Source organism: Cebidichthys violaceus, unplaced genomic scaffold, assembly GCF_023349555.1.
Source record: "Cebidichthys violaceus isolate CVI_PGR_0920_01 unplaced genomic scaffold, fCebVio1.0.p SCAF_23, whole genome shotgun sequence".
NCBI lineage: Eukaryota > Metazoa > Chordata > Actinopteri > Perciformes > Stichaeidae > Cebidichthys > Cebidichthys violaceus.
The window spans coordinates 2,021,976-2,049,166 of record NW_027176406.1 but is presented as its reverse complement, the minus strand read 5'-3'; the positions used below and the strand labels follow the sequence as shown (position 1 = coordinate 2,049,166).

General features: G+C 40.9%; 4 protein-coding genes across 4 annotated transcripts; all 4 read left to right on the top strand.

Annotated features, from left to right (window-relative positions):
* The first annotated feature begins 2,048 nt into the window (after positions 1-2,048).
* Positions 2,049-12,665, top strand: si:ch211-256m1.8 (uncharacterized). The gene is made up of 4 exons (XM_068718406.1): positions 2,049-2,105; positions 7,040-7,502; positions 7,607-8,008; positions 8,321-12,665. The coding sequence occupies exons 2-4, from the start codon at positions 7,056-7,058 to the stop codon at positions 12,221-12,223; spliced, it is 4,752 nt and encodes a 1,583-aa protein (XP_068574507.1). The 5' UTR covers positions 2,049-2,105; positions 7,040-7,055; the 3' UTR covers positions 12,224-12,665.
* Positions 12,666-16,077: 3,412 nt separating this feature from the next.
* Positions 16,078-18,247, top strand: LOC137878212 (3-mercaptopyruvate sulfurtransferase-like). The gene is made up of 2 exons (XM_068718407.1): positions 16,078-16,693; positions 17,263-18,247. The coding sequence occupies exons 1-2, from the start codon at positions 16,105-16,107 to the stop codon at positions 17,565-17,567; spliced, it is 894 nt and encodes a 297-aa protein (XP_068574508.1). The 5' UTR covers positions 16,078-16,104; the 3' UTR covers positions 17,568-18,247.
* Positions 18,248-18,538: 291 nt separating this feature from the next.
* Positions 18,539-20,915, top strand: LOC137878603 (3-mercaptopyruvate sulfurtransferase-like). The gene is made up of 2 exons (XM_068718963.1): positions 18,539-19,211; positions 20,159-20,915. Exons 1-2 carry the CDS (start codon positions 18,623-18,625, stop codon positions 20,455-20,457), a joined length of 888 nt encoding a protein of 295 aa, XP_068575064.1. The 5' UTR covers positions 18,539-18,622; the 3' UTR covers positions 20,458-20,915.
* Positions 20,916-22,312: 1,397 nt separating this feature from the next.
* LOC137878181 (SUMO-conjugating enzyme UBC9) lies at positions 22,313-26,902 on the top strand. Its single transcript, XM_068718359.1, has 7 exons — positions 22,313-22,641; positions 22,904-22,989; positions 23,095-23,178; positions 23,661-23,733; positions 24,184-24,293; positions 25,195-25,274; positions 25,494-26,902. The coding sequence occupies exons 2-7, from the start codon at positions 22,924-22,926 to the stop codon at positions 25,555-25,557; spliced, it is 477 nt and encodes a 158-aa protein (XP_068574460.1). The 5' UTR covers positions 22,313-22,641; positions 22,904-22,923; the 3' UTR covers positions 25,558-26,902.
* Positions 26,903-27,191: the final 289 nt, after the last annotated feature.

Sequence of the window (27,191 nt, the reverse complement as noted above, 5' to 3'; positions counted from 1 at the left end):
GAGAGAGAGAGAGGGAGGGACAGAAGAGAAGGAAGTCTTCTGAACTCGTCAGTCCAGCAGAGGAGACTGCAATGTGTTTCTTCTCAGGGACCCCCTGCTACTCTTACTGACCCCTGCTCTTGTACCACTCCCTTTGCAGTGCAGCCTCAGCATGTGCTTTCCACTGTGTTCCTACAACTGTAACTCTTACTGTTGTTGATTATATTTTAATCAGATTGATTTCTCCAATGAATTGTTCGCCTCCGTTGTATTTGACTACATCGAGTCAAATTAATATACTTTTAGAAAAGGCCATTAATGATGTCAGCAAAGAAATAGGATATTTTCAAGATAAAAGTCTTATCTTTATCTTTTTCATATTTTTCATGATCGATACTCCCATTACTGGTATGAGGTATTTACCTTCTTTTCTTAAAAGTTGACTTCTTTTTTTTTAAATGTATGTGGATATCCTAATATTGTAAAGGTGGGATGTCTTATGTGGATGCTTATTTGCAACATTAAACAATATTGCTTCAATTTCACACGGGGAAAAAGCCAAAATGTTTGCCTAGTGAAACATTTTTTGAATATATTTGCCGTTTAACTAGGAGAATTTTTGCATTGATATATTTTGTCTTTTTTCTGTTTCAAATTTCTCTGAATATCAGTATGTAAATATTTGTACAATTACTAATTGTTGAATATCAAATATTTACATACTGATATTCAGAGAAAAGAGACTTCCTTCTCTTCTGTCTCTTTCTGTCCCTCTGTCTGTCTACTCACACATCACTATATCTCAATGTCCCTCTCTCTCTCTCTCTCTCTATCGCTCATCCCTCCGTCTCCTCATTCTCGCCCCTTTGTCTTCTTTAAAGTGCCCAGTGACATTTTCCACTTGTAACCACATAGCCTATTCCTTATTTCAGCATTAAAAGGTTCACTCGAAGCAGGTTTTTTCCACGACAGCCCCCTACTCTTGTACCACTCCCAGTGCAGTGCAGCCTCAGCAGGAGGGAGGCAAAGAGGTGACGTGTTGAAGCTGTCGGCTTATACACTGCCTGGCCAAAAAAAAAGTCACCACCTGGATCATCATGCCTAGTAGTTAAAGTACAAGCCTGTGGGGACAGTGCTATGATGTGGGGTTGCTGCAGTTGGTCAGGTCTAGGTTCAGCAACAGTATGTGCTCAAAGAATGAGGTCAGCTGACTACCTGAATATACTGAATGACCAGGTTATTCCATCAATGAATTTTTTCTTCCCTGATGGCACGGGCATATTCCAAGATGACAATGCCAGGATTCATCGGGCTCAAATTGTGAAAGAGTGGTTCAGGGAGCATGAGACATCATTTTCACACATGGATTGGCCACCACAGAGTCCAGACCTTAACCCCATTGAGGATCTTTGGGATGTGCTGGAGAAGGCTTTGCGCAGCGGTCAGACTACTATCATCAATACAAGATCTTGATGAGAAATTAATGCAACACTGGATGGAAATAAATCTTGTGATATTGCAGAAGCTTATGGAAACAATGCCACAGCGAATGCGTGCCATAATCAAAGCTAAAGGCAGTCCAACAAAATATTAGAGTGTGTGACCTTTTTTTTTGGTGGCGACTTTTTTTTTGGCCAGGCAGTGTATAAACCTTATATAAAGAAACCATGACATACACAAACACATACCAAACATTAACACACACATCAAATGCAGATCTATTGTATTCTATGTGAGTATCAATAAATTGTTGGAATGAATAGTAACTGTCGGCTGAGAAGTTAGAGGACAGTTTCATTTTGACTCACTTAATTGCAAGTTCTGGTCATTTTCCATGAATTTTGTAAGCAACTTTCGAAATGAAGAATTTGACCCTGTAAGAGGGAAGTGCATATCCTGACACAAACATCTTGTACATCCTGACACAAACACAAACACACACACACACACACACACAGTGTGTGTGTGTGTGTGTGTGTGTGTGTGTGTGTGTGTGTGTGTGTTTGAGAGAGAGGAGGGCAGACCATGTCCGTGATCTGTATATAAAGGCTGGTAATATTATTAGAGAACGTTGTCCACAAGGCATTGTGATCAGGCAAAGCTACACGGTGACACAGAAGAAAAAAGTAAGTTGTTTTTTTTGTTGCTTTGATGTATAATTTTTAAATCTTAGATTTTTTTTTCTTTTGGAATTATGTATACTTAAAATTGGATTTTGTCATGATAATACTTTGATTAAAAAGTCGCCACTGTGGTCACAATGGAAACGAACGTCGCCACTTAAGAGCCCGTTTTTTCTTAGAAGTTTTTATAAACGTTTTTCAAACTGTTTGAAAACCGGTTGGGGTGCAACACCGGTGCCGAGTCTCCGGACCGGTGCTACTTTCAAAGTTGTAGTAGCAGTCTGAGCCAAAGAATCTGCGCATGCGTGTTCAATTAGTAAGCATATTGTTGGAATGCTGCTTCAGTACGTATCTCCTTCCACATTTTTTAAGCTACAGAAACCGTTCAAATATCAAAATGTTCAGCCCTTTCAGGACATGTTTGCTGTTACTTTTCATATTTTTAATCTTTAAACTTTTTGAATTATTAAATCCTCTTAAACTTCTTCAACTTTCAAAGCCTTCTTCTTCCTCATACTTTCAGCTACAGATACCATTTCAACTTTAAAATGTTGAGAAAACCCTGAACTATTGCTGCATGATTCAGCTTGTTAGATAGATAGATAGATAGATAGATAGATAGATAGATAGATAGATAGATAGATAGATAGATAGATAGATAGATAGATAGATAGATAGATAGATAGATAGATAGATAGATAGATAGTAACTTTATTGATCCCGCAAGGGGAAATTATTTCGTTACAAGCAGCAATAGGTTCCAGAGCAGCAATAGGTTACAGGTATAAAAATCTTAATATTATATATAAAGAAAAAAGAAAAAGAAAAATACAAGAAAAATACACGTCACAATAATTGTTGATATCTTTTACACTTTTTGAACTGTCTCATTTGAACTTTTAAGAGTTTTTCAGTCCTTTTCTGACTTTATAATGGGTGTGTATTGCGCAGCTCAGAGTGCGTGATGTCATCGCTAGAGTGAAGAGGAGGTTCAGAATCTTGTGAAAAAAATATTTCTATATTGCCACGGATTCCACAATTTTCACTCTTCATGCATACTTTTTGGTAGAAAAGTAGCTAATCGTGTCCTTGTTGTAGACAAATGACTGTGGAATTCAACAGATTTATACATTTGGCACAACAGCCTCTCATTGAGAGGAAAACCAACTATCTGCTACATAGAGACCAATGTTAATTCTTACTTCAAAATAATCTTGCACAGACAACCATACAACATTTCTAAATCACCAGTGAAGCCACATTTTTTACACTACAGACACAATTTTTACATGATCTGTTCTTCAAGACAGGTCTAATATCGAAGCAATAGGAGCTACGGTTATGGAGGTTTTGAGGATTTGTTTGACAGGTGTTTCACAGCTTTATCTCAATGTAAAGGCTGCAGGCACACACACACACACACACACACACACACACACACACACACACACAAATGACTAGGAGATATTCAGGGAAAGATCGTTAGACTTCCTGTCTGTCTGTCTGTGTGTCTCACTCACTCAGTCATCTATCTGTCTGTCTGCCTGTCTGTCTTTCTCCCTATCTCCCTCTCACTCACTCAGTCAATTTAACTGTCTGTCTGCCTGTCTGTCTGTCTCCCTCTCTGTCTTTCTCCCTCTCCCTCTTACTCCCATTACAGGGAGTTAACGTTTTAAAGAAAGCTTGTTCACTTTTTTCGAGGTTCTTCCTCACTGAGATTGTACGCATTCTGTTGTGATGATTGAACCTTCTTTGCGCAGAGAATAAATACTTAAAAGACAACCTGGTTTTTGGTATTATGTATTTCAGCATTAAAAGACTCATGCAAAGCGGGTATAGGAATATTTTCCACCACATCCCTCTCCCACACTCAATCTTGCTCTCTCTCTCTCTGTCTGTCTTAGGCTCTCTTTCTCTCTCCCTTTTTCTCTCTTTCTGTCTATATATGTCTGCCTGTCTCTCTTTCTCTTTCTCCTTCTCTCTCTCTCCCTCCCTCACTCACTGACTCACTCACTGACTCAGTCTCTCTCTCTCCTCTCTCTCTATCTTTCTGTCTGCATCTCTCTCTCTCTGTATGTGTCTCTCTCATACTGTCATTCAGGTCTTAGAGATTTTTAGAGGACTTTTCCCCTTTCATTCTGCTGTTGCTACTGTTACTAAGACTACTACAACTACTACTGCTATTACTGCTACTACCAATAATAATACTACTACAGCCATTTGTATGACTACTACTAGTACTACTACTGCTATTACTACTACTTCAAATCTGCTATTACTTTTACTACTACTAGTACTTTTTCTACTAATACTTTTGTTATTTAAACTTCTATGACCACTACTACAGCTATTACTACGACTACTGATACGACTACTTCTACTACTTCTTCTAATGCTACTAATACTTCTACTACTAATAATACTTCTACTACAACTACAACTTCTACTACTACTACTACTACTACTACTACTACTACAAATATCACTACTGCTACTACTAGTACTTATTCTAATGCTACTAATACTTTTACGAAAAATATTGACAGTACAACTACCACTTCTACAACTACTACAACTACTACTACTAGAAATGCTATTACTACTAAAAGTTCTTCTACAAATACTACTTTTATATCAACTACTACTACAGCCACTACTGCAGCTATTACTACAACTATGACTACTATTATTACTACTGCTACTGCTGTTATTACTGCTACTACCAATACTACTACTACTTCTATTAATACTTCTACTAATACTGCTGTTATTTTAACTAATACTGTGATCACTGCTACTGCTATTACTACTATTACTACTACTCCTACAAATAGCTCTACTACTTCAACTACTTCTACAACTATTTCTACTGCTATTACTACTATTACTACTACTCCTTTGAATAGTTCTACTACTTCTACTACTATTGCTACCACTACCACTACTACTACTACTACTTTCACTACTGTTACTTTGACAGTAAAATCGTTAAGTTTCAAGCTTTTCCTGCATTGTAATTCAGCTCTTAGCTTCTTTCGTTAATACAGTTTAGCTTCCAAGTCTGCCAGTTAGACATTTCAACTAGAAAGGTTTTCAGCAGTGCAGTTTAATGTTTTCGGGCATCAACATTTTTCAGACAGGTAGTCTCCCATTTCTGTATTTTCGGCAATTTTTTTGCAATTCATTTCAGCTTTTAGCATTCCAACGCATTTTCAGCAGGAAATGCATTTTCTATTTTGGCTTATTAATGTACAGACAGAATGCACACTGCTTCCATTACGATGTCCTGAGAGCTTCTTGTTGGCAGCACGTTTATAGTTCTATGTTTATGATATTTATGTCAGAAATAACATTTTGTCATAAATAAGGAACATTTTATGTCATAAAGAAAAATAAAAAATAAAGAAAACAACATGACAAGATTGTGGAAATGTGTGTGTGTGAGAGAGACCATCTAGTCTGTAATCTGTAGCCTATATAAAGGCTTGGGAATACATCAGAGGAATGTACACAGGGAAGTCATATACCAGAAAAAACGTGAGTTTATTGATTTTTTTTCTATATGTTGTATATTCTTTTATTCCATCTTTTTCGTTACTAATACTATGTACGTCTTATATATATATATATATATATATATATATATATATATATATATATATATATATATATATATATGTAGCCACTATTGATGTTTTTATTCTTTTCCTTCAATAATGACTACTTTAACAGTGACAAAAATAGTATAATTCAGACACTGAATATATTATTTACAAGTGAAATAGTTTTGTCCCCAAAAAAGAAAATAAAAAATTATAGAATAGTCATGTCAGACTTCTGACTGAAACGAATCAAGCCTGTGGCTGGAGATCACAAAGCTTTGAACGATGTGTGTGTGTGTGTGTGTGTGTGTGTGTGTGTGTGTGTGTGTGTGTGTGTGTGTGTGTGTGTGTGTGTGTGTGTGTATGTATGTTCTACCGTGTCTAGCAGCAGTTGGGTACATCTCCTGTTGTCTTTTTTGCCTTCTCGCGACACTACTAAAGAGAGCAAATGCAAAGAAAATACCCATAGCATAGTTATAAAAGTCAGAACTGTAGTTATTATAATGTATTTAAAGTAGTAAATCTGCCTTTTCTCTCTTTTGTACTTTGTAAGACCCATAGTAGTAAAGGGAACATTAAAGAAATATAAAAAATGCAGTATCTAACTTAATGATCGTTACTACAGTCAGTGGGTCACTTAACAGTTAGACACTTAACAATTAAGTTTGATATGGTACACTGTGACACTAACCTTTCTGAGTTGCTATATTCCTGTGTTTATTAGTTTCTATTTAAAGTTATCTGTTACATCTGTCTTCCCAGGTGGTGTCAAAGCTTTTGGAGATTTGTCTACTGATGATATCACAAATTATATAGTTGAACACAAATTAAGCGATTAAGTGCATAGTGTATGGTTTCTCTAAACTGGCAGACTTATGTAAATTAATCTTTGCTGCTTGGCTTATTTGAATCAGACCAGTGCTCAGCCAACAGCAACCAGGCAGTGCCTATGTGACTGGCTCTACATTGTTACTGTGCTGGTGTCCGAATGTTTTAATACTGCTTGCACTGAAGTGCAATTGGACAAAATTATTTTGTAATGGTAATGTGGGAGTCATGACTGAATCATTTGAAACAAACTACTCTATTTACTGACTCTGGAGTCACAAGTCCTTCTCAATAACTCATTCACTGACTCGTCCCTCCTACCTGCTACTATGTAGAGTTACTAATTGGCCTCCGATATGTTAAATGCGGCATGAGTCAATCCTCTCGCTATTTTGTAAAATCTATTGCCAAGCACTTTCATGACAGTCCAACCCAGGTAATACAAGTGGATACCTTTTTTTATGAGACAAGCTCTCTCTCACTATCTTTCTCTTTCTCTCACTCAAGCCTCCTCCATAGCAACATGATGACCCTTCTCAACTACCCTGTTCCAGACTTGGATGTCACCTTGCAAGAAGTGACCCGTGTCCTGCAGCTCACTTTAGGTCCTGACGTTTACCCAGAGTTCAAAAGTACGCTGGACCAGCAGAGGGAGCTCCTACAAGAGGCCCAGCAAAAATTGTCCGCTGTTGCTTCAGGCCAAGAGAATTGGGTGACTGATCAGTTCAAGAGAGGTCTGCTGTCTTGCGTTGAACCCCTGCCCACCTCCACTGCCCTCCCTGTTGTTCTTCTTCCTTCAAAAGAAAAGACATGTACCCAGGTGGGAAGGGCAGCCGCTCTGCTTTGGGCTGCAGCAAAGCTGTACAGTGAGCCCATGTTATTGGAGGGCAATGTGCCCATGGAGCGCACACAGCAGTCAGAGGTATTCGCAGCCAGCCGGATTCCTGGAAAGAGTAGAGATGAGATTAAGGTAAGATTACTGGTGAGATAACTGGGTAGATTGATGCTAAATTAATAAATTAATTGTAAATATGCCAGGTCTGCTCCATTTCTAATATGAAACTTTAACTCCAGGTCTACCCACATAGCCTCCACGCTATCGTCACCTGTGTTGGAGGAGTGTTCCCTATTGACATACTGGGGCGTTCCAGCACTGGTGGGCCGGTTTCTGCTCGACAGTTCATTGACATCTACAACCAGCTGGTTCAGGTGATGGACCAACCCAGTGCAGGAAAACAGAATGATCCCTCTGCCATTTGCAGCCTCTCGGCTCTGGAGCGCAAAGTCTGGGCTGCCACCAGGGAAGAGATCCTGGGTCAAGGAGGGGACGCAGCGGCATCCCTGGGGCTGATGGAGAGTGCCGTGCTGACGCTCTGTCTGGAAGACTGTAACGCTCCCTCTGAACTGGCTGATATCCTCAATGCAGTGAGGCTGGGAGGAGGAGGAGACTGTCCATGTCTGAGATACTATGACAAGGTATTGGATAATACTTGATAAAGACTGCATGTGCACACTATTGGCTTTAATTTCCATTTTAATGTTGCATGTAGAGCTCTTTTTTTGTCTTCAATTTCATCAAAACAAATTTAATACCAGTAATATTGGAAAGCAATGTAGTAATTGATTGGTATAAAAATACAATACAAACATGTAAAAAGCAACTAAATTTATCAGCAATAACACTTACAATAGGTGTAAAATCTCAAGTGAAGACAAAGGAAAATGTTTTTTAGAACTAGACAAAGCTCCTTTTATCACTATCAAATTAATGTTTTATTTTGTTGACAGGTAGTGAATCTGGTGGTGTTCAAGGACAGCACAGCTGGGATGCTGTTTGAGCACAGTGCTGTGGATGGGATGGTGGCAGGGCTCATAACTGAGCATGTGTACAATCTGTCTGAGACTGCTGACTTGAATATAGTCTGTACTGACATAAATGTGAATAAGTCTGTCGCTGTAAAAAATGCCAATTCTGTTTGCCCAACTTCCCTACCATTCCCCTTGCAAGGAGTAAATACACCTAAGATGAGTCCTGACTTGAAAGCAACACATCCAGTTCTCACTTTTGATGTGTCGGCCTATCCTGATGTCTTTTCTACTCTCAGAGGGCAGAGAGGCCTCTATGATGCTTGGATTAACTTCTCTTTGCAGCTTTCCCTGAGGAAGACTCTTGGGGAATCTGCTGCCAAGCATATACTTGTCACACCTACCCATATGCGTCACTACGAACATGGCCGTTGTGATCCTACATACTCCATCACCATGCATTCCCACAAGTTAGTAGGCGCCTTGGAGTCTTGCATTGGCTCAGATAACACAATCCAATACACGCCTGAACTCCTACGATTGTTCCATGTTGCATTTTTGGAGCATAAGGGCCTCATCAAAAACACCAAAAGTGGTAAAGGAGTTGGTCCCCACGTAGCCGTCTTGCGTCGGTCGTTGTCATCTGACAACCCACTGAAGAAGTACCTGGACCACTTTGGATGTCCATCTGTGTACCTCACAGGTACAGATCTGATGGAGGCTGTGGAGTGTGCAGTAGGGAATGTTTATGCCCAAGATCAGCTAGCTGTAACCTACCTTGGGAAGAGAGAAAAGGTTCGCTTTGTGCTTAATGGGAAAGGGAGCTTTGCTTTGGGATTGGAGATGCTTCAAGAAAGCCTGAAGATAAACCTGAAGTTAGTGATGCTTCTAGCTGTTAGATATGCCATTGCATACCAAATGGGAGCCCTGGAGCATCCACTGAATCAGAGTCCAACTGAGAATATGAATGGAGAGACAAACAACTGCCCAGGGAGCCAGGACAAGGACAAAACCTGTGTTGACTCCACCTCTGGCATGAGCACAGACTACACTCTGGTGATCCATGGTGGTGCTGGAGAGGAGATGATGCTGAACACTGATGTGATTGGGGTTATTGAGTTTGCTCTACAGACTGCTTTAACCCTTGGATCTCAAGTGCTTCAACAGGGTGGAAGGAGTGTGGACGCAGTTCAGAAGTCGGTAGAAGCTCTGGAGGACTGCTTCTTGTTCAATGCAGGTAAAGGCTCAGTATTCAACAAAGATGGCAAAATTGAAATGGAAGCAACCATTGTGGATGGCAATGCAATGAGGTCAGGATCCGTTGCTTGTGTGCAAAGTGTGAAGAACCCCATAAAAGCAGCAAGATGTGTCATGGAGAAGAGCTCACATTCACTCATTGTGGGAGATGGGGCTGAGGAGTTTCTGCAAGGGTTGGAGGAGAAAGAGAAGCCTATTGGGGCTGAGTATTTCTACACTGACATGCGTCACAGACAGTTAACTGCAAAGCTCACTGATGGAAAGGCCTCAAAAAACAATCACCCTCAGACAGTTGGAGCTGTGGCCTTGGATCGCTGGAGTGGGTTGGCTGCTGCATCTTCCACAGGTGGGGTGGTCGGAAAGCTGAAAGGGCGAGTTGGGGATACAGCAGTGGTAGGGGCAGGAATATATGCTGATGACAAATTGGCTATTACCTGCTCTGGAGATGGAGATGTATTTCTGAGGCACACAGTTGCACAGAAAATAGCCAGTCTCTATCAGCACACTGGCTATAGTCTTAGGCAGGCATGTAGAGAAGTGATAGCTGAAAATCTAGATGGGATCTGTGCAGGAATCATTGCTTTGGACACTAACGGTGATGCCATCATTGAAACAAATGCTGGAGTGATGTTTGTGGCCTCGATGATTGACGGCATTTCACGTGTAGAGGTCCTCAGGCCCCTCAACAGCTTCTCTCATGTGATCTGGGAAACTGATGATCTGGTTGCCTACCTGGATCCCAACCCCTGGATCCCTGGGTCAACCATTCTGACCAGAAAAACTCTTAGTGGGGCAAGAAGCATCTTCCAGTTGGCTACACCTGATTTTGTGGCTATGCTACAAGGAGCAAGAGCTGTGTCAAGCTTGCTATGTGAGAGATTGGGAGTGCAGCGCTGTGCCTTGGTCTTCAATCCAACCCCTGATCAGCCAGCACAAATCAGACTGCTTCCTCTTCATGGCCTAAAGCCAAACTGGCAGCCCCATCTTGCAAATGAAGAGGAATTCCAATCTCACAATCCTGGCTACTGCACCTCAAAAAGTGGCCCACGCTGGGATGATGAGGCACTGGCTCAGGTTCAAGCCAAGATTAGAAACGGACTGCCAACACCAAATGCACCGTCTTGCTTTGACTTCTGTGGGGACCCTCCCAATGATAACCTGTTCAGTCGTGTTGTACGTGGAGAGCAGCAACAGTGGAGAGTGTGGGAGGACAGTGAGCATGTTGCCTTCCTGACACCGTACCCAAACACTCCTGGACTAACAGTTGTGGTGCCACGCAAACAACTACCCAGTGACATCTTCAAACTGGAGGAAGCTGACTACAAAGCACTGATCTTGGCCACTTATAAAGTTGCCGGACTACTGGAAGAGGGGATGAGAGCTCAAGGAGTTGCATTGATCTTTGAGGGCCTTGAGATTGATTATGCCCATGTCAAACTAATCCCTCTGTTACCCTCACCAGATGGCACTACGCCTGCTGCTCTGCAACCAGAGTTCTTCCACAGCTACCCTGGATATGTGTCATCACTGGATGGCCCAGCTGCTGACCCCGAGGCCCTTAAAGGGATCCACTCAAAAATCACCCGCTGCAGGCCTTCTCACTCATGGCAAGACCCACAGTCTCACTCCACACTTGCCATCAAGAGCCAGTGGTATCGCAACCTGTTCCAGATTCAAAACACTCTCTTCCACAGCACAGTGGAATATTTCCACTCTTCCTGCCAGTACTCCTACGCTCTAACCCCTCTGACCACAGACACCATCTCCTCACCAATGGGCTTGGGATCGGACTCAGAACCAGTTTCTGTTCATCTGCTGGGCCAGGACACCTACTTGGCTGACTCAATGCAATTCGTCCTTGAATACTTCCTTCGCTTCCAGGAGAACCTGCTGGGGACGTACTACATATCTCCCAGCTTCAGAGGGGAAGATCCTGATGCCACTCACTTGAACCAGTTCTACCATGTGGAGTGTGAACTGTTGGGTGACATGGACAAAGCCATTTCTACAGCAGAAGGATACTTGGCTCATCTCACAAAGTCCATGTTGAAGAAACACTCTGATATGATCCTCAAAACTGCTGGCACCCTTACGCATGTCAAAGCCATGCTGAGTAAGCTGGATGGAAAAACTCCTCTCCCAAGAGTCCCTTTGGACCTGGCCATTCCCATGATGCCCTCTGCTGACTGCTTTGACTGGGTACAAGATGGCCAGCCACAGTTTGGCAGAAAGCTGACACGCAAAGGAGAGCGGGTTTTGATAGAGAAATATGATGGTGCTGTTTGGCTGACTGAGATGGACCATCTAGGGGTTCCCTTCTACCAGGCCTATGTGGAGGGCACTGGGCGGTGCAAAGCAAAAGCCGCTGACCTTCTCCTGGGGCTGGGTGAGACTCTGGGTCTCGGTGAACGTCATTCCTCCCCAGAGATGGTAAAGGAGGCCCTCAGGCACCATGCAGTACCAGAGCAGTCCTACAAATGGTACATTGACATGCGGCAAGTGAAACCACTCCACACCAGTGGATGGGGCATGGGGACGGAGCGCTACTTGTGTTGGCTGCTTCAGCATGATGACATCAGAGATATACATATCATTCCTAGGATGAAAGGAATGAAGTACATGCCCTGATCAAAAGTAGTCTACAGGCCCTAGGATGTGATATGATATACAAGTTTAGTTTTGAGAAGTTCAAACTAGAGATGTCATCACAAAAGAAATGGTTTGAATCAATTTTACAAGAAACAATTAATGGTGAATAGGGATTGTTTTCTGATCTATCTTCAGATATATGCCTTTTTTGGTGATGCTAATCAAATCAAACACCAATCTGAGGTAAATCATTTGTAGCTTAACAACTGTCAAAATATTGTGGTATATGCTTTGATAAATGCACTTTATTACATCGGCAATTACATCAGATGAATGATCTGTGTGCAAATTCAAAACTAACTTCTTTCTTACCCAAGCAGTTGTTAAATATTGATCCCTGTTAATTGATGGATAATGTATGTTTTCTTGTGTTGGTAGAACTGTAATGAAATCATCAATAAAAATCGATGAATTAATCAAATTTTTGTCACTGCTATATGGAGCCATTTTTTTTATTTTTTTTAAATTGGAAAACTTGAACTTTTTATTTTTTATATATAAATCGGACTAATAGACAGCCCATCTGTAGAAGTGAACTCACTAACTCTTTAATTGTTTAAAGGCCAGAAGGATGTGGTTCGGGCTCCCATAAGGGATCTGATGTTTGCAGGCCCTATCTACTCGTAATTTTTGGTAATCTAAATTTCAGCCTTATCACACTTCCATTCCTTTTATCTCGTGGGAGGGTGCAGTCTGAGCTTCTTAAATCTCTTGAATATTAAAAGAAATGTAAACATTTAATGATAGAAATCTATTGTCTTACTAAACAGACTTGTAACCCCTCTATGCAGTTTTAACACCAGTCAACTTCCTAAATTTTTATAAAGAAACAAATGTCAACTCTGAAAACGTATCCATGGTTTATCACATTCTACAATCAATAAATGTGTCCTATTGGACAGTTTTCTTTGATTTACAAAGAAGCAAAGGTTTAATGTTCACAAAAAAATACAAAAATATCTCCCAACATGCATGCAACCTGCAGCATGTTTTCAAAGTTTCATCATTAATATATGAAGGGAAACATTGGCTTTCCCCTTATTGGACATAAAATGTCTTAGTTTTGCCCTCCTAATACCAAATGTGTCTATTGTGAAAGTAATTAAGTGGGTCAATTTCATATTACAAAGAAAATGTAAGTTTTTAAACTAATTTCCACTTGCCCTTTTTTTACAGCAGACATTTTTGCTTGTCACAGTATTGAAATCTACAGGGATGAACATTAACGAGGGCTCTGTTCTGTTAAAGTGTAAATCATGACAGTGAGCCAGCAGTACCAGAGGGCATTATTTTAGTCATAGGACTAAATTTTGCCGTTGTGTGGCTTGGTTAATTGCTGTAACAGTCCCTCACAGCCTGGAGACTAAAATGTCAGCCTGAATCATTCATACTATTTCGGCAGAAAATATTGATGGAAAGGTGGCAAACAGAAAGAGGGCTTAAAGAAAAGATGGGTTAAAATGATGCAGAGACAGAAGCAGGATTATCTTGAGGTTAAGACATCGTACAGTAATGTGACTTCTGTGAACATGAAAATATATTACACTATGTAGGCCCAATGCTTATCCATCCAAGATGTGATGTTGGGAAAAGAGACGAAAATATATCAATGATTTACATATTTGGTAATGTATTATTTGTTTCAATGTTTTTTTTTAATTAGGTCATTTTCCACACTCAAGAGGAAATGCACCGATTTGTTTGTCAACCAATAAAAGGTAGAGCATGATGCAGTTTGACCTGGGCTGAGGTCGAAAAGTCAAAAAATTACCTCCTAACATCTATTCTTAACCACTTTTCCTTGACCTCTATGGAAAACGTCATGGGGTCAAGGACATTTTTAAAGGAGAATTCATGAGGAGTTAGGAAAAGACAACTGTGGTGCTTAGGCCCAATCTCCACACTCAGACATACAGACTTTGAGGTCTAAAGTCCGTTAAGGTTTAGGGCTGTCCCATTGTCAAATAGAGTGTTTGAGGGCGCTCTCGCAGACATTTTGGGCCCTTTAGGAACACATTCCGGAAATCGGCATTAGATGCAGACTTTGCCCAAGGGAATTGCCCACAATTCCTTGCAATGTGATGTTAAACACAAGGTAACCAGTGGAAGCATGGAGACGTTAAAAAAAGGGGGAAACAGGACGGCATAGGTGTGTTCAGCCTGTCATATTAAATTTACACAAATATTACAGATTAAAGACAAAACTAAAAAAACACATGAAATCAGAGAATATTTATTTATTCATCAAATATTTAATTTTGTCATTGAAGCCATTTTGACAGAGTAAATATATTATTTTGAATTACCTCGTGAGGAAAGAGCGATGGATGACGTTCAAATCAGGGAGTAAAAAGTATAAAATAAATACCTACAATTGTACATCATTTTTGACGTCAATGTGATGTTAGCCATTACAGTCATTTTTTTTTAGCAGACGCTTTTATCCAAAGCCCTTATAGTCTCTTACACTAAACCATTTATCATGGCGATGTCTAAGTCCTTGAGGGTTCAGGGTTTAAGGCCTTAGGGGTGACATTGGGATTGGGCCATAGAGTATCCAACTACACTTTCACCAAGCTACGCAATTATGATGCGGATGAGGCGGATGTCACTGATGTAGGTCTGCCATGGCAAACTACAACAAAGGACTACAAAACACACAACTAAAACATTACAAACTTAAATCTGTTCTACTGGTGCATGCAGGCAATACAAAGAGCTTCTTTTGTGAGAGGCTGCTTCACTTGTGTGTGAAGGAGAGAAACCGGAGCTCCTTCCTTCTTGCTTCTGTCCTGCTTCTGTCAATCACAATCACAATCACTATAATCTACAATCAACAGCTGCTGCAGTAGAAACTGACAATTCACTTGTGCAATATCAATGAAACTGTTCAATATCAATATTTCCTTTGTGCAATAATGTAGATTCAATGGTTCGGTTATATTTAGCTTTTTAACAGTTTAATAATCTAACATAGTCCTACCTCGTTTTGTTTTTTACTCATGCTTCTTGTTATTGAGAATGAGAATTTGTTCATTGACAGTTTGCTATATTTACAGTTCATTTTATTTAGGTTTGTTTTGTTGTTTTTTTACTTATTTGTTACATGTTCAAAGTGAATAAATACATATAAACTTAAACGAAAGGATTGTCACTGTCTATTCATATTCATCAACATGAATCCCATTAGTTGATGACTCCATGAAAACAATTGTTAAACCTGTGCAAGATAAGCATATAGTTTGTTTTCATGGACGGCCGAATTGTGCGTCACTATAATTGTTGCCCCCACAAGAAATTGTGGGGCGGTATTATCTTATTTCCTTTGGTAAAGGAAGGTCCAGCGTTTCCTATGCTAAAGGATATAAGAAAGGAAACATTGAAACACCTTTTCTTAGCAATAGGCTCGTTCGAGATAAGCCAAGCGTGGCTATTAGTCGCATGTTGTGTGACGAAGGTTTAATCTAAAAACATATATTGTGTGATTGATAATAATAAAGCTTATTTATACAACACATATCAAAGCGAGCATCAAAGTGTTTCACAGGCAGACATAAAAAGAACAAAAGATAGCATGCAATGCAGATACATTCATATTTCCACATAAATATATATTTACAAAGAACCATTAATAAATTCAAAGAGGTCTGCAAACTACAAGAAGCCTACAGATCGGATCTAACAAGAAGTAACTGTTTCTGAGACTTTCTGTTTATTCTTTGAAGGAAGAGCCTATTTATATGATTCGAACAACTCTTATCGTGCCAGCCAATTAGATATCTCCAGTTCATTTCACTCACGTAGGAACCTCCCTAAGCAAAAAAGACTTTTCGACCAAAGCCCCAGACTCTCGTGCAAACATGGGGTTGCAAACTCAAGCCCTTGTTTCTGCAAAATGGCTTGCAAACATGGTCAACCGCAATCTTGTCGGACCGCGTCTGCGGGTCCTGGACACGTCCTGGTATCTACCGATGATGAAACGAGACGGCAAGAAGGAATTTACCCGATCTCACATCCCGGGAGCGTCTTTTTTTGACATAGACGATTGCACGGACAAGAACTCAAAGTTCGACCACACGCTCCCCACCGAGCAGTTTTTCGCCGACTACGTGGGGAACTTGGGTATCGGAGATGACAGTCATGTGGTTGTTTACGACGCCAGTGACTTTGGGGCATTTTCTTGCACCAGGGTTTGGTGGATGTTCCGGTTGTATGGACATCCTCAAGTGTCGGTGCTTAACGGGGGTTTCAGGGACTGGGTGAGGGAGGGCTATCCGGTCTCGAGCACCTACACCCGGCCGGACGCAGCGCGCTTCACCGCCACGATGAACCGCTCCTGGGTGAAGTCGTTTGAGGACATTTCAGAGAACATTGCGACTCAGCGGTTCCAGGTGGTGGATGTGAGGCCCCATGAAAGGTTCCGTGGGAGAGAACCAGAACCAAGAGAGGGTACGTTTAGTTTGTGTGTGTGCGTGTGTGTGCGTGTGTGTGTGTGCGTGCGTGTGCGTGTGTGTGTGTGTGTGTAGCCTAATATTTGAACCCAAGTATTTTTTTAATTTTTAAGACCTTTTGTGAACTTATGGGAGCTCATTTGTTTATTGACATTTGGTCTTATGTTTTGTTATGAACCCGTGAACTTCATAAGTAACATTTCTTATGGCGTTAACAAGGCTGCTTAATGTGATTTCAAAGTTAAATAGGCTTTTGGTAAATACCAGGGCGGTTGCATGCTCAAATAAGGTGTTTGTGTTGGCTTACACGGATACCTTAAATATGTAATGTATTAGGATTGTATGGAAATAAACTCTTACTTTACTGCCACCTTCTCGATTTTTGCAGCTAGGGCAAGCGATTATGTCCCATATCTTCCATCTGATAAGGTTAATTTCATATTTTTATAATGACATACAGTATATTATGTTATAGTTATAGTTATGTTATTATGATATAATATATCCTGCCGAAATCTCTCGTGAAATGACCAAAACCGTTGCAACTAATATGTCATTGCCCCACAGGTGTCGACCCGGGTCACATCCCCGGCTCCAAATGCATGCCTTTTCTTGAGTTTCTCGAGGATGACGGCATGATGCTGTCCACGGAGAAGCTGAAGAAGTTCTTCGAGGAGTCCGATGTGGACCTGAACAAGCCAATCTGTGGATCCTGTGGCTCCGGTGTGACCGCCTGTCACATGGTGCTGGCCGCCCATCTGTGCGGCGCCCCTGGGGTGTCCGTGTATGACGGCTCCTGGTATGAGTGGTTCACCAAGGCTCCGCCAGAGCACGTGGTCTCTGAGGTCAAACGCAAGCTCACGAAGGCGTGACAAAGTCTCACTGACAAATCAGCATTTAAAATATATATATATATATATATATATATATATATATATATATATATATATATATATATAATAGCATGTTACATTATATGTTACCGATTGACATTTTCGCCGATTTTATCGCACATTAAGCTCAATCACAAATATTTTTATATCCAGAAATGAGCAAAGATATAAACCTTAAATATGCTGTGTGTGCTTGTTATTGAGGAGTTAAATGTGGATTCAACACACATTCTACACTTGATTGTGAAACAAGGCTGATTGATCTGTTTGCAGTTTGGAAGTAAGTCTGAATTCAGTTTGACTTTAGTTGGATTGAATGTCATGTTGCAACATGTGAAAAGAAATGAGTGTTGCTGCTGTCAGACTTCCGTTACAGACCTGTTACTGACGGATGAAAGAATACTTGTTAATACTTGTACATAATTCCTACTAAATCTTGTATCTGATAAGCTTTCTGCCCTCGGTGGGCATGTGTATCCACATGGCACAACCTGCTGGTGCTTTATAAGAAGTGCACTTTAATAAAGATGGGCATGTCCTCTACTTTAGATATAAACTAACAATCACTTTAGCAGGTAGATGCACTTTTGATATGTGATTTAAATGTAATCTATTTTTATATCCACATTGACTTCTTATTAAAGAAACATTTAAGAATGTTTTCGTCTTTTCTTATTTTTTTTAAATGTCTGGTTGTTCAAACTAGTTGGTGTTGGGGTGTCGGGGGTGACCGTGGCTAAGTGGAGAGCAGGGCTGTTCGATCCCCGGCTTCTGCTCCACTAGCCTCATGTCAATGTGTCCTTGAGCAACACACTTAACCCCAAAAATTGCTCCCGTAGCTGTGCCTACAGTAGATAGATACTGAACTGTAAGTCGCTTTGGATAAAAGCGTCTGCTAAATGACTGTAATATGAAAAGTTAAACACGTAGCCGTGACTTCTCATGTTTCTTTTCCGTGTTGGCCTTTAAAGAACACAGTCACGAGCCTTTCCCTCTCGCGCACGGAGCTTGTGTTATTATCTACGCGGCTCGTCATGGCGGCGCAGACCCGGGCTCTGGTGTCGGCTCAGTGGCTGGCAGATGCTGTCAGAAACAACCTCGTCGGGCCCAAACTTCGCGTTCTCGACTCGTCGTGGTACCTGCCGAAAACGAAGCGGAACCCGAGAGCTGAATTTGCGCAGAAGCACATCCCGGGCGCCTCGTTCTTCGACATCGACGACTGCAGCGACAAGAGCTCCGAGCTGGACCACATGCTGCCAACTTCCAGCCACTTCTCTAAGTACGTGGGGGGTCTGGGCATCGGCAACGACACGCACGTAGTTGTGTATGACACCAGCGACTTCGGGTCGTTCGGCGCGCCCCGGGTGTGGTGGATGTTCCGGCTGTTCGGACACAGCTCGGTGTCGGTGCTGGACGGGGGCATGAGGAACTGGCTGGCTGACGGCCACCCGGTCACGTCTGACCGCTCCGAGCCGGAGTGCAGGGAGTTCCGGGCGACTGTGAACCCGTCGTGGGTGAAGAGCTACGAGGACATGTTGGAGAACATCGGGACCAAGAAGGTCCAGGTGGTGGATACCAGGTCTGCAGGGAGGTTCAGGGGAACCGAGCCGGAGCCCAGAGACGGTGAGCTGGTTAGCAGGTCAACAGTAGATGACCCATTGACGTGGTGTACATACAAATTGTGAAAACTTAAAAGGGCTTCGGACATAATGATGGGAGGATTTGCTCTATCATGTCTCTTAAGGTGTTTTTTGGGGTTCATACCATTTGTTACACAGATTTGGTGCAACATTTAAAAAATGTACCACTCAAAAATAATCAAACTCCTCCAAAATACCACATTAATACACCAAGACCTTGAGCAACACCATAGAGGAAAAAGTCATGCTGTGATTCGCTATCAAAAAAGTTTGATGTTTGGAGGTTTCTGCAAAAACTGCATTTTCAGCGCTTCTGTTATGAAAAGTGCTCAGAAACCATCTTATTGTCAATATACCTATAAGCCAATAGTCTTGTGAATGCTGTCCGTATCTGTAGTTTGTGTTTGTTAAGTTGCATGAGGCTGTGATTATCCTACAGGTCACAACAGGTCATTTTATGCAGTGACATCAAGTTTCTAAAAAATGTGCAATACTCTGCGGACTAACGTCACCACACATGAATACAATCGGGCTCATTGGATCCACAAGAGTCTCAGCTTTCATGCAATGTCGAGACTGTTTAGGGAAAAAAAGTGTCTCTTGCATGAAAACAATACTTTATATTCTGCAGGTTTAAGCAATGAATTAAGCAATTTTTTATCACATATTTTCTTTATTATAGGCCAACATGATTGTTTTCTTATGTATCAGACTTTCAGCCACATCTCATGGTCTTCATCTTTAACTGGCATGGATGACAACTGAACCATCTGTTAGCAAACTCTGTCTGCAGATGAAGACCATGACATGTGGCTGAAAGCTCTTTAAGAAATCCAATAAATAGACCTTGAGGGGTTTTTTGTTGTTGTTGTTGTCATTATTGCCCCAAATTTCCACCATGTTTCTCACTCCTCTGTCTCACCCTCACAGACACACTGCCGGGACATTTCCCTGGTACGATCAACATGCCCTTCACTTCTTTCCTGGATGCCTCTGGCAAGGAGCTGGGAGCTGAGGGCCTGTCCAAACTGTTCCGGGAGGCGGGGGTGGACCTGGAGCAACCACTCTGGGCTACCTGCGGGTCCGGTGTCACAGCCTGCCATGTTGTTCTGGCAGCTCACCTGCTCGGGCACCCTGGGGTGTGTGTTTATGACGGCTCCTGGTCCGAATGGTTTAAAAGGGCATCGCCGGAACATATCGTGTCAGAGGGAGAGGGAAAGAAATTGTGAAGGAAAGAGGAAACGCAGTAGATTATACTACAAGCAAGGGTGTGATGTTACTTTTACAAGGGAAAGCAGTGTTTGTGCTGCCAACTAGATTGATAGATCACGACTATAACTCTAGTGTCATAGTGTACCTTCTACTAATACTGAGGAGATAGTTCATGCATAACGCACAGTGAGCTTGTAATCTCCTCTACTTGTGCAAATTATCTGACTTTCCTCAATCTGACAATAGTTGCGTATTGCAGAATGATTTACAATATTGTACAATAACATGATGGTTTTGGTTGTCATTAATACATCTCGTCATGTTAATGATGGTAGAGATAAGGAAATCTCCAAGAGGGTACTAAGATAAGGGATGTTGGGTTCTTGGAAGAAGTGCATTTTCTTGATTTCTTGATGATGAATTTATTTACAAATTGAAATTAAATAAATGGCGAGGCCGTTGTTTTGTTATGCTATACATGGGTACAGTGTCATATCTTTCTTCCCCTTTCAACATGTCTAGCTCATGACATGGAGGGAAAACTTGATTATTCAGTAACCAGAAAAATAAATATTAGCTTTGTTAGAAGGCAATGGAAGACCAAAGGGCAAAATACTGTAGATGGAGGAAATAGACATTGACCAAGTCTTCCTCGCAATTCATGGGATTATAGTAAATTATTTTCGTTTTTTTCAGTCTAATGCTAATTTTATTGTACGTCAAAATATTATATTTGTATTGTTTTCACTTCATAACATTTTAAATCCTTACAAAGTTACTAATATACAACTTGTTGTGAACCCAGCAAATGAAAAAATAATGAAGCAGATGATGAGGCCCATGAAAAGGCTGCAGGATACAACACATAAAAAGAAAAGAAAAAAAAATTTTGGGATGCTGACGCAGAGGAAATCAAAACCAGTTCAGACCGGTTCCTGTGCTTGATTTGAGGTGTCTGGCAATATGCCCGATCTTAACAACAAAGTAGTTGATGTATTTTAGCTTTTTTTACACCATGGTAGTAAGCTATTATGTGCAACTGTACAATGTACAGTATATAACTCATATGGGACTAGAAATTTCTTCTAATGTGAAAAAAATGGCTGAGTAAGAGTTATATTTTGAGAGTTGTTTAGAAGATTGCAGTGAAAGCTGTGCCCTTGTTCTAACCTGCGTCATTGTCTTTTATTACAGGCAAAATGCCATTGGCACCTCTGAACTGTTAAACATAGCATGTAATGAGTTACTGTATATGTGTATGATGTCAGCTGTTGCTATGTGCCATTGGGGTAAAAAGAGAAGAACAAAAGAGCATTAACACTGGGCAAAGGAGAACGATCATTATTTTTTGAACAATTCTTCTTGAGTCGTGGACTTTGCTTACTGTGTTTGCAGAGGTATGTATTGCTTCCAGGTGGCAACCTCTGCTTCTGAAAAGTGAAGCCAATGCGTAAGTGCCTTAAACTTGCATTCTCTCTACTGGCCTCCTCCGGTTGCAAAAATAAGTCTGATTGTATGGAAGTCTATGTGAAAATCACCCTATTTCTTACTTGATTAATTACCTCAGTAAACATTGTAAACATGAGTTCATGGTCTCAATCGCTAGTTTCAAGTCTAGCGCAGTACATCATAATGTTCATTTAGTAACCCAAGTATTATGAATACATGACAAGTTGATGTGAAAAAAAATGATACACAAATAAAGAATGGGGAGTGAAAGGTGATTCGTTTAGGAGCGGGCGGCATGACTCAAAATGATCGAATCGTTCAAAGGAGTGAACTTCCCAGCATGCATCGAATGCCACAACAAAGATGGCCGCTCTTCTCTGACGTGTGTCACTCGGCCATCCCGTAAACTGCCTGAAGGTCCTGACGAAATAAACAAATTGGGGTCCTTTCTTGCGATAGGCTAGCTGTCGAAACGGTGTCGCGAGTCACATTGTTTTACACATCTGTGGTAAATTGTAAAAAATAACACCAATATATGTCGATAAGGGTGTTTGGGGGAATGTCGGTAACATCTAAGTTTCTTTCGGTTTGGTTCTTTACGTCCTAACTGGCCCACTAGTTTGGTTTTTGAACGTCGAAGGGTGTGTTTTTTTTTCGGCCGTCGTTCACGCAACAGTAACGTTAGCTCGTTACGCTAACGTTCTCAAGCCTACGTCATTTTAGTGTTTAACGTTAGTCAAATAAAACAAGAGGTAAGTCCCGTTGAAATGAAGCCGTTCGTCGTTTGTTACCGTTGTAGATGTTTGCCCTTATATGGGTTTAACTCTACAATGTCCAGATGTACCTTGTGATATCTACCAGTCTCATAAACTACGTAAATACATGTCGACGATATCGTAAATTGCCCAACGTGTAACTGCTATCCTCGGAAGAAGCAATTTGGGGCTATACTACTAGTACGTGGGCACATTTTAATTGAATAATTAATCTGTTTTGGGGGTTGTTTTTCCACAGGGAGGCGTTGATGAGCAGCAATGTCTGGCATCGCTCTTAGCAGACTGTCTCAGGAGCGCAAAGCCTGGAGGAAAGACCACCCGTTTGTAAGCAGCAACACGTTGATCCTCATTCAATAGCAACGCTTTCACCCGGCTCTTACGTTTGTTTCCTAACGGCCACCGACGTTGTGTGTCTTGTACACCACACAGGGATTTGTTGCTGTGCCCACTAAGAATCCCGATGGAACCATGAATCTGATGAACTGGGAGTGTGCGATTCCAGGGAAGAAAGGAGTAAGTTAGCTACACGTTGAAGTGGACCAGCAGTAAACCCTTTCTATACGTTAGAAGTCAGGGTGTAATACGTCACCTTCAACAACTCGCACTACAACCAGTTCTTTAGTATCTGATCTGTCACCAGATCACATGTTGATCTACTGTAAGTGATGGAGCCAGCTTACTGCGTCCTGTTTAGATCTACCCAATATCAACATAGAAATATGCAGCTCAAATAACAGAGCAAGAAATTATAACACATGGTCATGGTTTACCATTTAAAATTAGTTTTAAAGTTTTAGAAATAATAGTAGCGGCATCTAAAGGCCAGAGTTTGAAAGACGAGTGTCGGGACTCTTTGCAAAAGAGAAAAAGCTTTGGTTGTCGTACAAAGTTTTTTTTTTTAAAGGTCATTCTTGTATCTTTACTTTTGCTTCGTGCTTTGCAGTTTAATATCCTGTCGTATTTACAGGTCAATTCTTTCCTTCTTCTTTCACTAGACCTTGTGGGAGGGAGGACTCTATAAACTCAGAATGCTCTTCAAAGATGACTACCCTTCCTCACCGCCAAAATGTGAGTGTCACTGCACACCTGGTTCATAGTTCCATTCACTGTTAAAGGGCAGACGTGTACATCCAGCTGTCTATTCAACACTCAAGAGGAGAGGCTCAGAACACACAGTCTTTATATCTGGTTTAGTCGGGACACCGCCTTGTGTAAGCAGTGAACAAAAGATGACTGTTTAAATATACAGTCTCTATATTTGTGAATGAGGAAATCTATTTTTACAAATTAGAGAGCGATTTCATTCTCTGCTCAGCTATTCCTCCACTGTCTTTACAGAGCAAGTTGTTTGCTGATATATTAATGCTCTGAATATCATACAGAGAACCTCTTAATGAAAGCTTTATTTATTGTAATGTTCCTGTTACTAAGGTGGAAGATATTCAGATCACATGTGGATCAAGTCTTGATTCAAGCTTTAAAGTTTTCTCTCTCTCTCTTCTCATGACTTCCGCTCAGGCAAGTTTGAGCCACCGATATTCCACCCAAATGTTTACCCATCCGGCACCGTTTGTCTGTCCATCCTGGAGGAGGACAAGGACTGGAGGCCCGCCATCACCATCAAACAGGTCTGAACACTCAACAGTCTCTCTTATCAGCGGTGGAGTTTTTATTATTATTTTTATTGTGCGGAGCCAGGGCAATTACAGCATATATTTCACTATGTAGTATTACACAATATATTGCACTGTACACTGTACTGCTCTCTTCAGTGTGGTTGATGGTCAGTATCTTCCTCTTTCCTGGCTTCCTCCATGCTCACATTTCAGTATTCATTTAGAAATACAAGGGAGATGAATTGTCATATACACGCTGAGTTAAATATGTGTTCAATCTTCAGTAAATAACTGGGAATTTAAAAATATGGTTTAAAATACAATGAATCATAGCATAAATACATTAAACAATTATGTATGCTTAATATTATTTAAACTTGATAATACCAGTAAAACTTAATATTTTACATTTATATTCATACAGGAAATTAAGCAAGACTTTGAATTCCTTGATCTAAATGAGATAAGAATCCTTCGTAGATCAATTGAAATGCATAGAAACCTGTAAAGAAATGTTAAGACAATGTTACAGTCATTTTTTTTTTAAATAGCATTACTTAAATAAATAAAATTGGAGAAACAGAAATCAAATGTTTAAAATGCGTTCAGCAACAACTGTGTACTCGGATAATAATGCCTAATAGAGCAGACGCCTCTGATTCTCACACATTTTAAAGCCCAATGAAGCCGCACACTGTACACTCACCTACAAACAGGTGATACGATAGTGCAGATATAATCCAACTACACACTGAAGGTTCGGTTTATTATACATCTGCACAGATGATCTTCTCCTACGCTCATGACATCGTCGTCGTGACGGTCACTGTGACAGGAACACGGCCGTAGAACCAGGAGGAGTAACTGCTGTGACGAAACCGTCTGACCTCAAGATTGTCGCCTGTGTTTTCAGATCCTGTTGGGAATCCAGGAGCTGCTGAACGAGCCCAACATTCAAGACCCCGCACAAGCAGAAGCTTACACGATTTACTGGTAACTGCTGCGATGACCCAACCCTCCCAATAGCCTACAATTGAAGCCTGAATGAAAGTTGTTTTTGACATTTGCAATGTGAATACTTCAGTGTGCCTGAAACACACGATTCCTGTTCTTTCAGTACTTTGTACACTGATATGTTATGACATACTACCTCTAAAGGAACGTGTGAGTATTATCAGCATGGTTCTAAATGTCTCCCTCTTTGTGTTTCAGTCAGAACAGGATGGATTATGAGAAGCGGGTAAGAGCACAGGCCAAGAAGTTTGCCCCCACATAGAGCGGAGCACTGGGCCCGATCCCGCCGGAGCCACCTCAGCTGATGGAGGTTACAAACAGCACCTGACGGACCACTCCAATAAGAATCCAAATGTTTTGTCAAACTATTACACAGGTGGCAAAAGAGCCTGTTTCTCTTTTCTTCCTTTCTCTTTTTCTTTTAAACAACAAATGTTCAGTAAGATCCCAATTTGATCTTCTTCAAGAAATATTTCTGCATTTTTAATGCGTAGCTGATGACCCTAGAACGACTTTGTCATGAGCTCCTTCATGCCTCCATTAATACCGTGAATCATAGTAATGTTATCAACAGAGCTGTAGAAATAAGATGTCCAAACCACTCTGTGTGTAGCTGTGGCAGAGGAGAGGATTTTGTTTATTCTTAAACTTCCAGTTTTTTTTCTGTTTTTCTTTATCAAACCCAGAAGTATTGTAGATAGTTCATGATTAGCGGCCTGAACTGAGATAAAGCAGTCGGATGCACAATGGAAGCCGCTCCTCCCATTGTGCTCCTGATCCCTTGTTTCGTTCCTGCCACGCATCCCTCACATCTCGCAGTTCCCAGAAAAACATCACAAGAATACGTTCAATTTAGGTAAAAGACAATCCCGGCACTTGTATATTGGTTGTAAGCTAAACTCTGGCAGTGACGTTGGCAGGAAGTGATGCTCTGTACACCTCGGAGAATATGGAAGAGTGACGGGAGGAAAGTGGGTCAGGGCGTTTCTTCCACCAACGAGCTAAAACCATCTTTTATTGCAGTGGAGCTAAGATTACATTAGTTTTCAGATTCTCTTTTTGGTGAATCCACCTGGGACTGAAACTATTTGTCAGACACGGTGTTGAAGTTCACTCACATTGAACTCTAGTTTGTCTTCTGCTTCCCAAACTGCTGCAGGATGAGATGAGACGTTGCATTGTAACAGTAACAAAAAGTGTTGCTGGATGTGTTCGTTTCGGCTCTTGATTGGTTATAAATAGCATTCCATCACTTCGGTTATTTTCTCCCACAATGCTCACGTAACAAATACAAACCTGTATAAACCAAAACGCTGTTACATCTTGAAGTCCATCTGGTGAACAGAAGCTGAAGGATCCTCATTGGAATGGCCTCTCAACCAGCAGGGAAGACGGATTGGAAGTGCACTTGAGAGAAAGCAAAGGCCTGAGAGTTTTTTTGCCTCTAAATATATGAGTGCATGTACATAATATAAATAATGACAAATTGTGGAAGTTATGTTTTATATTGTTTTAGCCAGTTGACATTTGTGTGTGGTATTATAACAAAGAACACAATAAATGGCATAAAATTGTGAAATAAAGTTAAATAAAAGAAATAAAAAATGTTTTGTTTTTGAGTCTCGAAAACAGAAATAACAATCAGCATTTCAAATATGAACGATATAATAAATTAATTAAGATGCAGTCCTCACATCGCTTGTCTTATGATAGTGTGAGCCTTTACAAACTCTTGACTTCTCTGTTTTCTCTCGTAGTTTATTGAAAGAAGCCATTTTATCTTGTGGACTTGAAAGTTTGCAGTTAAAGAGGTTTATTATATTTCAGCCTGCACATCATCTGACCAACCATTGATCCAAATGGTTCCTTGATTCCTGCGCTCGCCATTGTCGTCAA